This window comes from Chiloscyllium plagiosum, unplaced genomic scaffold, assembly GCF_037043375.1.
Source record: "Chiloscyllium plagiosum isolate Xiang-an unplaced genomic scaffold, Cpla_swu_hap1 HiC_scaffold_4, whole genome shotgun sequence".
Classification (NCBI taxonomy): domain Eukaryota; kingdom Metazoa; phylum Chordata; class Chondrichthyes; order Orectolobiformes; family Hemiscylliidae; genus Chiloscyllium; species Chiloscyllium plagiosum.
Genome location: NW_028270142.1, coordinates 90,514,258 through 90,528,710, shown reverse-complemented (window position 1 = coordinate 90,528,710; position 14,453 = coordinate 90,514,258). Strand labels below are relative to the sequence as shown.

The 14,453-nt window shown below is 37.1% G+C and overlaps 1 protein-coding gene across 1 annotated transcript in view; it reads left to right on the top strand.

Annotated features, from left to right (window-relative positions):
* rock1 (Rho-associated, coiled-coil containing protein kinase 1) overlaps positions 1 to 14,453 on the top strand; it is a 207,983-nt gene that overhangs the window by 160,775 nt on the left and 32,755 nt on the right. The window contains exons 22-24 of the mRNA XM_043688241.2: positions 2,323 to 2,426; positions 6,189 to 6,354; positions 6,512 to 6,605. Coding sequence (XP_043544176.2) covers positions 2,323 to 2,426; positions 6,189 to 6,354; positions 6,512 to 6,605 — 364 coding nt within the window. The remainder of the gene's footprint in view (positions 1 to 2,322; positions 2,427 to 6,188; positions 6,355 to 6,511; positions 6,606 to 14,453) is intronic.

The following is a 14,453-nucleotide window of genomic DNA, read 5'->3' as shown; positions in this document are numbered from 1 at the left end:
CTCAGCCTCCAATGCTCCAGGCAAAAAAATGGCCCCAGCTCTCCCTACAGCGAAAACTCTCAATTCCCGGCAACATTTTTGTAAATCTTTTCTGAACCCTTCCAAGTTTAACAACATCTTTCCTATGGTAGGGAGACCAGAATTGAATGCAGCATTCTAAAAGTGTCCTAACCAATGTCTCATTCAGCCGCAACATAACATTCCATCTCTAATACTTAATGCACTGATCAATGAAGGCAAGTGTGCATACAACTTCTTCAGCACTTTGTCTACCTGTGACTCCACTTTTAGGGAACTGTGAACCTGCACCCCTAGGTCCCTTTGGTCAGCAACACTCCCCAGGGCCCTACCACTAACTGTCTAAGTTTTTCCCTGATTTGCCTTAACAAAATGCAACACTTCACATTTATCTAAATTAAACTCGCATCTGCCACTCCTTGGCCCATTGGCCCATCTGACCAAGGTCCCATTGCCAGTGTTGGACTGGATGGGCAAAGTTAAAAATCTCACAACACCAGGTTATTGTCCAACAGGTTTATTTGGAAGCACTAGTTTTCAGAGCATCGGTCTTTCATCAGGTGGTTGTGGAGGTTAAGATCGTGCTCACGGAATTTATAGCCAAAGAGTCCAGTGTTATGGAGATGTGATACAGTAAACAACCTTAGATTAAAACTTTCTTCTTTTATAATGGGATAGGCTGGTTTCTGTTCTTTGATATGCAAATCCTAGAACTTCTTTTAAATTACATTCTCAGGATAGCTCAGCTTTTTAAACAATAGATGTGAAGTCTGTCTGTGTCCCAATGCTATGTCAGACTGACAAACCCTCTATATAGTTTTCCAGAGTTTTACATGGATTCATGCAGTTTTTCAGGAAATGAATGACTGAAAACTGCATGAATATTGATTAGGCTATAATTCCAACAAGGTTGCAATGAAACATTAATCTATATTGAGCTAATCTGCTAGCGTTAGTCTTTGTGTAGTCAAAATAAGCAGAAACGTCTCGTTTTTTTCTCTCTTGTGTGCAGAAGTAACAGAAAGTCTCCTGATAGTTGTTCTCATTCACCTATTTCCCTTTAATCTGCTGTCATTGTAAATATCCTTGTCAAAAATCAAAAGGGAGAAACCATCTTGAGAAGCACAGAACGGGTGAAGCCTTAACCAACAAATGAAAGGCTCAGGATCAGTGTATCCATGTCCCAATGTCGTTAGTCAAGATTCAAAGGGATTTGAAAGAAAGCCAAAGGAAACAACTACTCATTGGTATCTACTATCTAGAACTGTGATTATGATTTTTTTCCCCACTTCCCCATCCATAATACTATGCTTTGTCTTATCACTTTTGTACAGCCTGTCTGTGTGTATATAGGAATTTTTAAAAAAGGGTAGAGTGCAAGAAACAGTTATAAATTAGTCATTCTTGTTCCTTTCTTGCCATTGGTTAAAACAGTTGATTACAATAAGTACCTGGGCAGTTCAGTAAATTTGAACACTACACCAGTGAGTTGTGATATAATCCCTGTAAATTTACTTAAATGTCACTTTCAGTCTAATATTGTTTCTAGAGTTTGATCTTTCTTTTCTAATGTGAGGACCGAGACAAATATTAATTAATGCATTTTAATTTGGGCCTTATTATCTACAGTTCTCACATTCAGTTCTGTTTAATTCTTCATTTGTCAGATACTCAATAAATAATAATTCTATAATAGAATGTTTGATATTACCATTATCATGTTTTCATGCTCCTTTTTGGCTATATTCTTTGTATTTTTCTTTTCTCATATTGTTTATTCCTGCTACATTTTTTCACTTTGTTGTAACCTTTATCCTAACCACTCTTGTAGACCATGGTTACATTGTTCTTTTCATTTGTCTTTCAGTGAATGTATACTTGTTTTATAATTCACAGGAATGGGCAATAAATTCAGGCCCATCCAGCAAAGCCCACATATTCTGAATGAATAAAAAAAAATTCCCTAAATGTATTATAATTTAACATTAAATATTTTAAAATGTCACCAATTACTAGGTTGAAGAATAGATTTGCACTGAAATGATAAAATGTCCTGTGTAGCACCATTGTAAAGGGTCTGGAAAGGAATCAAAATCTTGTTCTAAATTTTATTATTTACTTAACAACAGAATTGCAGTACTTCATCTTTTCAAGTTGCATGGTGAATTTTAAACACAGACATAATAGCAATTAATTTGGGGAAATTATGCACTTTATGCCTTTGATTTTCAAAATAAGCCACTTTGAATAATATTGGATTTGTTCAAAATAAATCATTTTGAATAATATTGGATTTGTTCACAGACTTTGTATAAGACTCAGGTTAAGGAGCTGAAAGAAGAAAATGAAGAGAAAAACAGAATAAATAGTGAACTACAAAAAAGGATGCAAGAGCTCATCAGTGAAAGGTAGAAAACTTCATCATTTTGGTGCTGACTGGTGCTGAAAAAATACAATATCAGATAGAATGCACAATTTCAATTATACACTTGTTAGCCTCTGGACTCAACAGTTGTTGAGTTCAATGATTCTGTCCTCTAAGTATTATCAAATCTCCATCTTTCTCTCTTGTTTATCTTGTTTTTGGTTTTGGATGACACGTCTTTATCATTCTCCCTTTTAAACAACCTCTGGACTTTTCTTTTTTTATTTGACCTATTACTACATCTTTAAAACCAAAAGAACTGCGGATGCTTTAAATCTGAAAAACAGAATTGCTGGAAAAATTCAACAAGTCTGGCAGCATCTGTGGAGGGAAATTAGACTTAACGTTTCGGGTCCAGTGATCCTTCCTCAGAACATGTCCGGTTCTGAGGAAGGGTTACCTGACCCAAATTGTTAACTCTGATTTCTCTTCACAGATGCTGCCAGACTTGCTGAGCTTTTTTAGTAATTTCTGCGTTGTTTACTACTCCTTACTGCTTTTCCACAACAAATCTTCTGTCATTTCATGTCTCAAGCCTTCCAACCTTTCTTTTCCACCCCTTCCCCAATTCACCTCTTTAAGAGTTATGACATTTCTAACTTTCCCAGTACTGATGAATGGTCATAACCTGAAATATTAACTGTATTGCTTTTCAACTGTCACTGTCAACTTGCTGAATATTTCCACACTTTTTATGTTGATGCAGAGTGGCCATCATGATTATGTTGAACTTATTCCATGCCTGCCATTGGAAAACTGGTGATCATATTTGAATCATGATTATCTTGTCAACCTTATTCACTGTCAGCTATTATCTCATTTCATAGTGCTAATAATTTCCTCTTTGTGTAATAGGGCTTGTTCTAATTAAATGATTTTACATTTACAATGAAAGATAGACCTGCATTTAGAATGATGCTGCAATACCTATGATCCTCAACAACATTTTTGCGACAATCATCTGTTATGGCCATCTTTAAAATGTTCCTTTGTCACTTTTTTTCTTCTCTGCTCCTCTGCATTTTTTTAAGCCTCATTTAGGATTAAATTGCTTTCCTTTACTGCAGGATGAATTTGAAAATAATCCTTGTAGCCTTCTAGGGTTCAGATACATTTTTCCACTGTTCAAGCCATCTTTCTCCCAATTTTACTCATCTACTCTGCTTTTTGGAACACCCACACTGCTCACAGCTTTTGCCTCTGTCCATCAATATTGTTTTGTTTTCTGAAGGTAAGCAACTATATGGCCTGTTGCTGTTTGGTTTGCCTTTGATAACTTGCCTTTTTTGTATTGCAACTTCCATTTCTAGACATAAATGTTTTCTTTGTTCTAGGTGACAGAGTATACATATCCATTGTCTAAAAGCTTCAAGTCATTATTTGAGTGCCAAATCTAAACAATAAGTGGATTTTTTTGTGAATTATGCACCCAAATGATGCTCAAAGAAAGCGACAGTATTCAATACTTTAATCCAAAGCTAGGCTTATTGATTCAAGAGTTCACATACATGGCAGGCAGTGATACTACCTTAAACTAATGTCAAAGTTGTGGAGTAATGTATTGTTGTAGCAATTGATTTTCTCCTCTTTGGACATCCTTTAAACAAGATTTTTCAGACTTTATTCTTACCCCTTGCTCAGTGGTTCAGTGACTTGTTTTTATGTTGCTTTTGGCATGAAAAACAGCAGAAGGCCCAATTTTGACCACTGACTTTTTAATGCATGTTTTTCATCTACCATTTACATTGGCTTTTTTATTCATGATGTTTTTATAGTCATACCACAATCACTAAGTTTTGTCAAATGGCTTCTGTTGCACTGCCTACTTAGTCATGTTTTAGTAATTTTTCTTTGATTGATTGCCTCCTTAGCAATCTACATACTGCCAGCTTTAATATAATTCACAAAAATTGAGTCAGCTTCCACATGTACACTAATAATGTTCACATTTTCCTTTCTTCATCAATTCATTGCTATTGGAATAATGTACAATTGCTTGTTTCACATGGAGTCTAGTTGAGTCATTGCTTGTGTGTTCAATGTTGACAATTCTGAGGGTAACTGATTTTGATTAAAGATCATTGAAGTAAAGTGTTCAGTTTATTTGTCTCTTATCACTTACTGCCTGATCTTTTGAGTATTTACAGGATTTTCTATCTTTTAATTTCAATTATTGAGGATATCTTGTTGGCTATTCCAATGCCTATGTACAATTGGCATTGTGTTACTCATAAAGGCTGAAAACTTTGATGGTGAAATTAGATATTTTCTTGAAACAACATCCAATCTTTCTTCCCCTCATCCTGTCTGACAGTAAAATAGTCAATTCTCGAATTTTGCATTATATCCTTAACCATTCCAACTGCTGCTGAAACCCCTAGCCATATCTTTAATATCCCAAGGATTATTTGATTAAAACCCTATTCTCAGTTTTCACATACATTAAACTTCTTGTTTAATTTAGTATGTTATGTTATGCATCCATTTGCCTACTTTCAGAAAATTCATCCTTCTTTTCAAGTCCAACTCTGATTTTTTTTTCCCTGCCCATCTTGAAGAATCCTTTCCTTGTCTTTGTCCATGTCCTCCATTTTTCAAATTATTGTTTACTGCTGTGCTTCAGCACCAGAGCTCAGACTTTCAGTTAGTACAACCTTACCGTTATGAATTTTCCCTCTAAACCACTTTGCCTTGTTTTGTCTTTCCTTGTGTTCCAGAAGCTTAAAGATTTGCCTCTTCTGGTTTCACTTATTCTTTCCCCTATCTACTCTCCACATCAAATTTCTTGACTGATTGTTTATTTAAATTTTTGTCTTCTCCAGAAAATTGTAAACTTTGCAGTAGTTCAGATCTATAGCTGAAAAACTCTTTGATTTCAAACTGAAACCCTTTCATTCCTTTCCCAGAAGCAGGGTAACAAATTTCATGTGTGTGATATTCCCTTAGAATGAAGTTGGCACTTGCTCATGACAAGAACCTGCATGTGGAATATTTTAATGTGGGGAAGCTGTTGCTCTGACCATGTTCTGCATAATGTACATGAAGAATTTATGCATTCATAATCAACCTGTTTGGTGTATTATGAACACTCCTTCCAAAGGCCATCAAATCTCGAGCTGAGGCCTGAACCCAGAGCTTCTGGTCAAGAGCTATGAATGTTGCAACATAAGACATCCCTATACCACAATCATGGAACCTACTCTAAGATGGATTTTATAGGGCTCCGAATACCCTGCCCCAGCTTGGAAAAGTAGGAGGCCCGCCAACAAAAAGTCAGCTATTATGCAGCATTTTACATTGGAAGCAAAATTAATTGTTTCACCTATAGATTTCCATCCCATTTGGGAGGAACCCCCTCCTTAAGGAGTGAAATATTCAAGCAGTAACACCCCCGCAAGAACTTCAGGCAGTCTCTGAACAAGACATGTTGTGGAGTGAGGTTTTATATTAAGTCTAGAACATTGGCTAGGACTGACTTGCAGCCATACCAGCAAGGTGGAGTGAGGGATAATGCAGGTCTGAGGAGCTGAATGGCAGAACGTTTTTTCAGTTTTTGAGGTGAAATGAGTTGAACTGCTGCTAGCCATTGCTCACTCGCCAAATCTATCCCATTCATTTAAAGAAAGGTCCTTGTTTGATTTATGGCCTCGTGTTTGTCCTACAGACAAGATTACAGCATTATTTGCCACGCTATCTTTATGTGACTAACATTATTGAGTATGTCCATTTTTCTGTCTTCTGTCAGGGATTCATTATCTTCACAAATGGATCTAACTATAACTAAAGCAGAATCTGAGCAGCTTGCTCGAACAATTGTTGAGGATCAATGTAACGAACTTGATCAGGAATTGAAGAAAGCAACAGCTCGACATAAACAGGAACAGAATGAGAAAGACAACACCATCACCTTAGTAAGTTAGACTATATTACACAGAAATTTTTATAATGTTTAAACTATTGCATTTATAAGCAGAAACGATGTTTCTTTATAATGTCCTTGTCTGTAATAATATTTAACATTGCAAAATTGTTTGTATTTAAAATATGCTAATGTTTATTTATTGTTAGCTAGAGGAATCAAATATAACCCTGACTAAAGATGTAGAAAATCTATCAAAGGAGAAAGCAGAGCTTGACGAAAAACTGAAGACTATGGAAGAAGGTATGGAATGGATCACATTATTACTTTTAAGTTGACTATTTTCTTTCTGCCAATTATTGCCTATTATATGTTAATGTCAAATTCATTTGCTAAACAGGTGGTAATTTTAATATCAAGCAGATAAATATGAAGGGTAAATATGATGGGAATTAATTGTTTTTGATGGGAATTAATTGTTTTCATGTGTGTCTTGTGGCACAGTGATAATATCTCTACCTCTGAGCCAGGAGACTGAAGTTCAAGACCCACCTGCTCCAGGCATGTGTAATAACGTCTCTGAACAGACTGATTTAGGGAAAAAAATGTCTGTACGTAAGGAAGGAATAGCAAGGGAGAGAGTGAATTAGGAAGAAGTCATTGAACTATTTCGATGAAATACCAAAAGTATCCATAGAAAACCACATTATTGATACTTTAAGGAGAAGAAGTATAAGTTATAAATTAAGTATAGTATCAAATGTGGCTCACAACCTGTGTATTGGTTATTTTATTTCTATTTAAAATATTTTGTCTTATTATGGAGAAGGTAACTTTCAGCCCAAATTACTGGTAGAAAATGTTTGTAAAATTGAATTCTGGCCAAATAAATGCTTTTGATGTGACAGATGCTTTATTTTTATTTGTTCTTGCAACATATCATCGCAAGCCTGAATGTTGTACAGGTCTTGCTGTATGCAGGCACCTATTGCTTCTTTATATGTGGAATTGCAAGTAGTACTGTATATAATTCTCTAGAGTTAAGCACTTTCATTCAAGTTTGGACCAAGACTATAATTAGGTCTAGAGCTGAGTAGCCCTGTCAGAATCCAAACTGAGCATCAGTAAGCAATTTGTTGCTGGTTGGCAATGTTGATCACATCTTCCATTAGTTTGCTTCTGATCAACAATAGATTGATGGATGGTAATTTACCAGATTAAAATAGTCCTGCTATTTATAGGCGGGGCATAACTGAGCAATTTTTACACACCTCAGGAAATGTTCGTGTTGAAGTATTGAACAGTTTGTCCAAGGTTTCAACTAGTTACAGAGCACAGTTTTTCCATTTACACCTGACATTTGTCAGGTTGCAATGTCCATTGCTTTCAGCTTTTCTTGGTATTACATGGAGTGAACTGAATTGTCTGAAGATTGGCATTTTTGATGGTCGGTATCTCAGGATCATTCATTCAGCAGTTCTGGATAAAGGTCATTGTAAATGCTTCAGCCCTGATTTTTGCATTGATACTTACTGACCTCTCCCATCAGTTGTTTAAGCAGAGCTTTGATCTGATCCATTGATTCTGGTTTTGCTTAGTTCTTTTTAAAGCATTTAAGCTAAGCAGCAGAAATAGCATGTGAGCTAGCTTCTTCAAGTTTGCACTCATTTTTACATTGGTACAGGTCATGCTTTCCTGCCTTCCTCTTTGAATCAGGTTTGGTCCCTTGGCTTGAAAACGGTAAATGCTGGAAATACGAAGCAGGTCAGACAGCACCTGTAGAGAGAGCAACTGAAATGTTAGCTCTGTTCCTCTATCCACAGATGTTTGCCACCTGCTGAGCATTCCCAACATTCTGTTTGTATTTCAAATTTCCAGCGGCCACAGCTATCTGCTATTATTGTCTTATCTTGATGTGATAAAATGAGGGATATATAAGTTCATGAGGTTACAGACTAGAGTTGAATACAATTATGTTGCTGCTGATGGTGTGCAATGCCTCATGGCCATCCAATTTTGAACTGCTAGAACTGTTCTGAACCTAATCCATTTAACTCAATGGTCAAGTCAAACATTATGCTAGAATTTGAACCTTACCTCTGGAACATTAAGCCTAGTCTTCGGATTATCAGTTCAATAACATTCTTAGTATCCTAACATACCCAGCAACCATATTTTGATGAACTGAAAAGTTTTACCATCGAGTGGTAGCCATGAGTTAATATCATTCTACAATTACAGGTGGTCCAAATCTCTTGACTTCTACTCTGGCTCTTGAGACCATATTAACATTTACTCAATCGAAACTACTTTAAAAGACATGCAATTTTGAATGAAAATATTTTCTTCTAAACATTACACTTGATTAAAGACCCCCAAAAATAAAATGCATATGTTTCATCCTTATGCTTCACTGACTGACATTTTGCTTTCCGAGATTCAGTATAATGTATATCAGTCATGATTTCTCCTAAATCTCCTGTAATACCAATTGGAAATATCTGTTGGGATGTGCTTAATACTGTAAGGTCATAAGATATAGGAGAAACGTTTGGCCATTCAGCCTGTTGAATACACTACACCATTTGATCCTGATTGATATGTTTCTCAACTCCAATATTCTGCCTTCTCCATATAACCATTGATTCCCATACCAATCGAGAAACAGTCTAGCTCTGTCTTAAATACACTCAATGACTTGGCCTCCGCAGCTCTGTGTGGCAATGAGTTCCACAGATTAATCACCCTCAGCCCGCTTCTAAAGCCTCCACATTCTTCCATACATATGGGGCCCAAAACTGCCGACAGCTCCAAAAATGGCCTGATTAGAGCCTTATACAGCCTCAGTCGTACTCTTGAAATGAATGCTAACATTGCATTTGCCTTCCTAACTGCCAACTGAACCCTGCATGTTACCCTTAAGAGACTCCTGAACGAGGACTCCCACAGTCCCTTTGTGCTTCTGATTTCCAAAGTCTTTCCCTATTTAGAAAATAGTCTGCGCCTCTTCTTCCTACCAAAGTGTGTAACCTCATGCTTTGCTACATTGTATTCAAACTATGCTGGAATTTGAACTCATACCTCTGGAGCATTAAGCCTAGTCTTCAGATTATCAGTTCAATAACACTTCTTTGCCTGCTCTCTGAGCCTGTCCAAGTCCTTCTGTAGCTTCCTCGCTTCTTCAACACTACCATCACCCAAAGTGCCCTCCGTTCCTTCCAGATTGTTAATGTATAACATGAATAGTTGTGGTCCCAATACAGGCTCCGTTGGAACTCCACTAGTCACCAGCTGCCATCCTGAAAACGACTCCTTTTCCTTCCTGTCTGCCTTCTGCCAGTCAGCAAATCCTCAATCCATGCCAATACCTTGCCTTTAAAACCGTGGACTCTTACCTTATTTAGCAGCTTCCTGTGCGGCACCTAGTCACAGGCTTTCTGGAAATCCTGTGATCATGTCCACAGGATCATGTCCACAGGATCTTCTTTGTCTAACTTGCTCATTACCTCCTCAAATAATTCTTGATGAAGCTGTGCTGACTCAACCCTATTTTAGTGTGCACTTCCAAATTCTCCGCAATCTCTAATAATGGACTCTTAAAATCTTACCAATGACAATAGTCAGGCGAATTGGTCTATACTTTCCTGTCTTCTACCACCCTCCCTTATTAAACAGAGGTATTAAATGATCCACTTTCCAGTCCTGTGGGGCTCTTCATGACTCTAGTGATTCCTGAAAGATCACCTCCAATGCCTCCAATATCTCCTCAGCTACCTCCTTCAGAACTCTGGCATGTAGTCCTTCTGGTCTGGATGATTTATCTACCTTCAGAACAATCAGCTTCGCCAGCACCTTCTTCTTGGTGATGACAAAGCCTTTAGCTTTCAATTCAATAAAATTTAATTGCCCTTTATTGTCCATACAGAAATTCATTTTCGGTCCTTTGCTCCTTTGTTTAAAGAAAATAACATAAATGAATAATACAACAGACGAATGAAAATCACTTTAGCTCACAGATTCAACTACACCAGTGCAATAAAATAATCAGTCAGTAAGTCTCACCCCGAGTGCATATTCATGTCCATACATGTATGTCCTGTTAAGGGCATAAATGAGTTCAGTAACTAATTTGTCCTGCATCAATTAGGATCCCCCCCTTAAAACTAATTATTCATGGCATTCTTTTGCTTTCATCAAAATATTTCAAAGATTTTTTTTTACTCATCAAATATCCATCCTGTCTGGTTCATTAATCTCTGCATCCTTGAAAAATCTGCTATCCTAAGACAATAGTAGCAGGTGAGACATCCAAAAAGGATAACAGTCAATCACAACCAAATGGAACGATTTCATAATCGTAGGATCTGCTGAAAAGGATATTTGAGATCACTTAATTACGTAAGCTCCTTGGGCACCACATCTATATACTATTCCCATCAATTCAATTTATAATTTAGTTTTACACGTATATGCTCATAACTGTTACAGTGTCCACATCGTGAATCTTTGCAAGAATGATATTAGTGACCAGTTTTATTTTAAAAGACTATCACTGGTGCTTTTGATTTATTTTTGTAAGGTTTAAGAGAATTGTTAATACACCATTTTGCAAACTTCTCCACCAAGTTTCTGTAGTTTTCTTCCTTATTTCTGATGTCCCCTATATGCTAGTTTTTCATCAGCATACTTGTAGTTTGTTATGCTGTCATGTTCTGATTGGTGGCCATTTATATAGATACTGAAATGAATAGAAGAGATCTAGTAATTTTCACGGGCACTCAGTAAAATGTGGAAACTAATATCCAGTAGCTCTTGTTTGAAAGAAAATGGCGAACTAAAATGGGAGAGTAGAATTTAACGCAAGTTTTTTTTCAGTAAGCTTAAATGGTTGCATGGCATGAAAAGCTAAAGCAAACATCAATATGGTAGCACAAACAAGGCTGCCTAATCTGTGTTAAATCAAATGGGTCAAAATCAGAACAAAACCATCCATTGTCTTATAAGGTTGATAGACAAAATATAGGTGATCAGTATATGGAAGAGGACGTAAAAAACTCTTTGACACAATATTCTTTGAGACACTTTTTTGCTCTTATAATCTATCAGTTCAGCAGCCTGTCCTTTAGCAACTGGGGAAATGATACCATTGGACTAGTAATCCAGAACGCCAGGCTAATTTTCTGAGGACATGCGTTCAAAGTCCACCGTGACTGATGGTGAAATTTGAATTCAAGTTTTGGAAATAAAATGTGAAATTATAAAGCTAGTCCAATGGCAATGATACAACTGCTGTCAATTGCTGTGAAAAACCCAACTGGTTCACAAATATCCTTTAGGGAAGGAAATCTACCATTCTTTCCTGCATGTGACTCCAGATCCACGGACATGTGGTTGTCTTAGAACTGTCCTCTAGCTGCTAGGGGTGGGCTATAAATGCTGGCCTAGCCAGCAACACCAAAATCTCATGACCAAAAAGCAAAATGATGGCTGATTTCCAACAATAAGGAACCATTGTATGTCAAACAATTTCTGAAAGAACAGAATGAGGGAAACTGCCAACTGATGATTGTATTTCTTAAGAACTTTTCCATTGATCTAAACATTATGTTTTCCATGAATTAACTCACTTGATTTGTTTGATTCTCTCCCACTTATTGATAGTAACACAAAATCCTCCTCATTTTGAACTCCAGTTCTGAAGAAGAGTCACTGAGCCCAAAATGTTAACTCTGATTTCTCTCCACAGTTGCTGCCAGACCTGCTGAGATTTTCCGGCGATTTCTGTTTTTGTCTTTGTTTCTGATTTCCAGCATCCACAGTTCTTTTGACTTTTTTTACAAAACCTTTCTAGTTCACCAAGTAACATTTGCTGCAGAATCACATGTTCCTTAAATTCATTATTTTCAAACCCATTTAAAAAGTTCATTCAGAATATTAGGAGGATAATCTGTGGATAAAAAAGGATAATTTATCTTTTTCATTGAGAAGCCTGACATTATCATCCTCCTTTCCGCCAGGGAAGATCTCTCATCCCTTCGCATAGTTGAGATGGAGAGGGGTTGCTCTTAAATACATGTGAGAGCAAGTGGAGAGAGAGTTATTTTCCTATGTTCTATCATGATATGGTTTGAGAACTCTGATCAACTGCTGCTACAACAACTTATTTATATTGTATCATTAACACAATGAAGTATGCAATTCACAGGAGCATTATAAAATAAAATTATGATACTGAGTTACACAGCAAGATATTAGGTTAGATGGCCAAAAGCTTGGTCAAAGAAGGACTTCAGTGTTAGAGAAGAAGATGAGGTTGAGAAGCAGAAAATGCATGGAAGAAATTTCAGAGCTTGTAGCCTAGGGAATGAAAGCCATAGTCAACAATGGTGGCACACTCATATTTGGGAATGCACAAAAGGCTAGGATCAGAAGAGTGCAGATAGTTTTGATGGTTGTGGGTTTTGAGGATATTACAAAAACAGAGAAGGGCAAGGTCAAGGAGGTATTGGAAATAAGGAAGATAATTTTAAAGTCCAGTCCCAAATTGCTTTGATCCACTACAGTTTGCCTACCATCGCAATAGGTCCACGGTGGAGACTGTCTCCCAGGCCTTACACTCGTCCCTGAACCATCTGGAAAATAAGGACACATGCATCAGACTCCTAATTGTTGACTTTAGCTCCACCTTCGATACATAATTCCGATAAATCTCATCTCCAAATTCAGAGACCTAGGACTCTGCTCCTTCGTTTGCATCTGGATCCTCAACTTCCTGACCCGCAGACAGTAATCAGTTAAGAATAGCTGACTACACCTCCTCCACAGTAATCTTCGTCACTGGTACCCCGCAAGGCTGCGTAAGCAATCCCTTGCTATAGTACTTATACACCTGTGACTGTGTGTCCAAATTCAGCTCTAACTGCATTTACAAATTTGCTGATGGCACCATCGTAGTGTGTCGGATCCCAAACCATGAGTACAGCAAAGAGATGGAGAGTCTAGTGAGATTCTGTAAAGGCATCTTTTTGTCCCTCAATATTACCAAAACAAAGGAGCTGGTCATCGATTTTAGGAAGCAGTGGAAGACAAGCCCCTGCCTGTATCAGTGATGCTGAGGTGGAGATAGTTGAGAGCTTTGACTTCCTTGGGGTAAATATCAGCAATAATCCGTTCTGGTCTATCCACTTTGACACTATAGTCAAGAAAGCACACCAATACCTCTGCATCCTCAGAAGGCTAAGGAAATTTGTCATGTTCACAATGACTCTCATCACTTTTTAAAAATGCACCATAGAAAATATACAATGCAGATGCATCACAGTTTGGTACGGAAACTGCTCTGCCCAAGACCGTAAGAGATTGCACAGTTGTGAGCATAGGCCAGTCCATCACGAAAACCAGCCTTTCTTCCGTTGACACCATTTATACTTCCTGCTGCCTCATGAAAGCAGCTAACATAATCAAGTACCCCTCCCAACCTGGTTATAATCTCTTCCACCCTCTTCTGTTGGGCAGAAGATACAAAAGTTTGAAAACATGTACCAACAGATTCAAGAACAGCTTTTTCCTGCTGTTATCAGACTTTTGAACAGATTTCTCATTTATAAGAGTTAATCTTTCTCTGCACCTTCTCTGTATCTGTAACACTATATTCTGCAATCTGTTCTATTACCCTGATATACTTATGTAAGGTTTGATTTGTCTGGATAGCATGCTAACATTTCTTTTTATTGTATCTCAGTACATGTGACAATAACAAATCAAATCAAAGTAGGTTAGTGAGCACAAGACTGATAGAGGAAGTAGAGAAAAAGATGGCGTGAGATGGCATTTAAAACACTTAGAATTTGTCTGGTAACCATCTTGAACTCCAAGCTATTTGAATACATAGTTATTATTTACAAATTATTAAAATGCTGTAAATCATTTAAACTGTAATAGATAAGCATTCAAAGCAGAGGAAGATGCTCAGTCCTGAAGAACAGGACATTGGGTTTGGGTTTTAGATTTTTCTAGCAAGTATCTGCCTTTGGTGTTACAAACTCTTTTGATGCTTCTCTTTTTGTTTAAAGTTTGTTCATCACACAGCTGTATAACTCTGACTCTGACTCTATAAGGTCCAGTAATAATGCACACTATTTTAAACTTTTT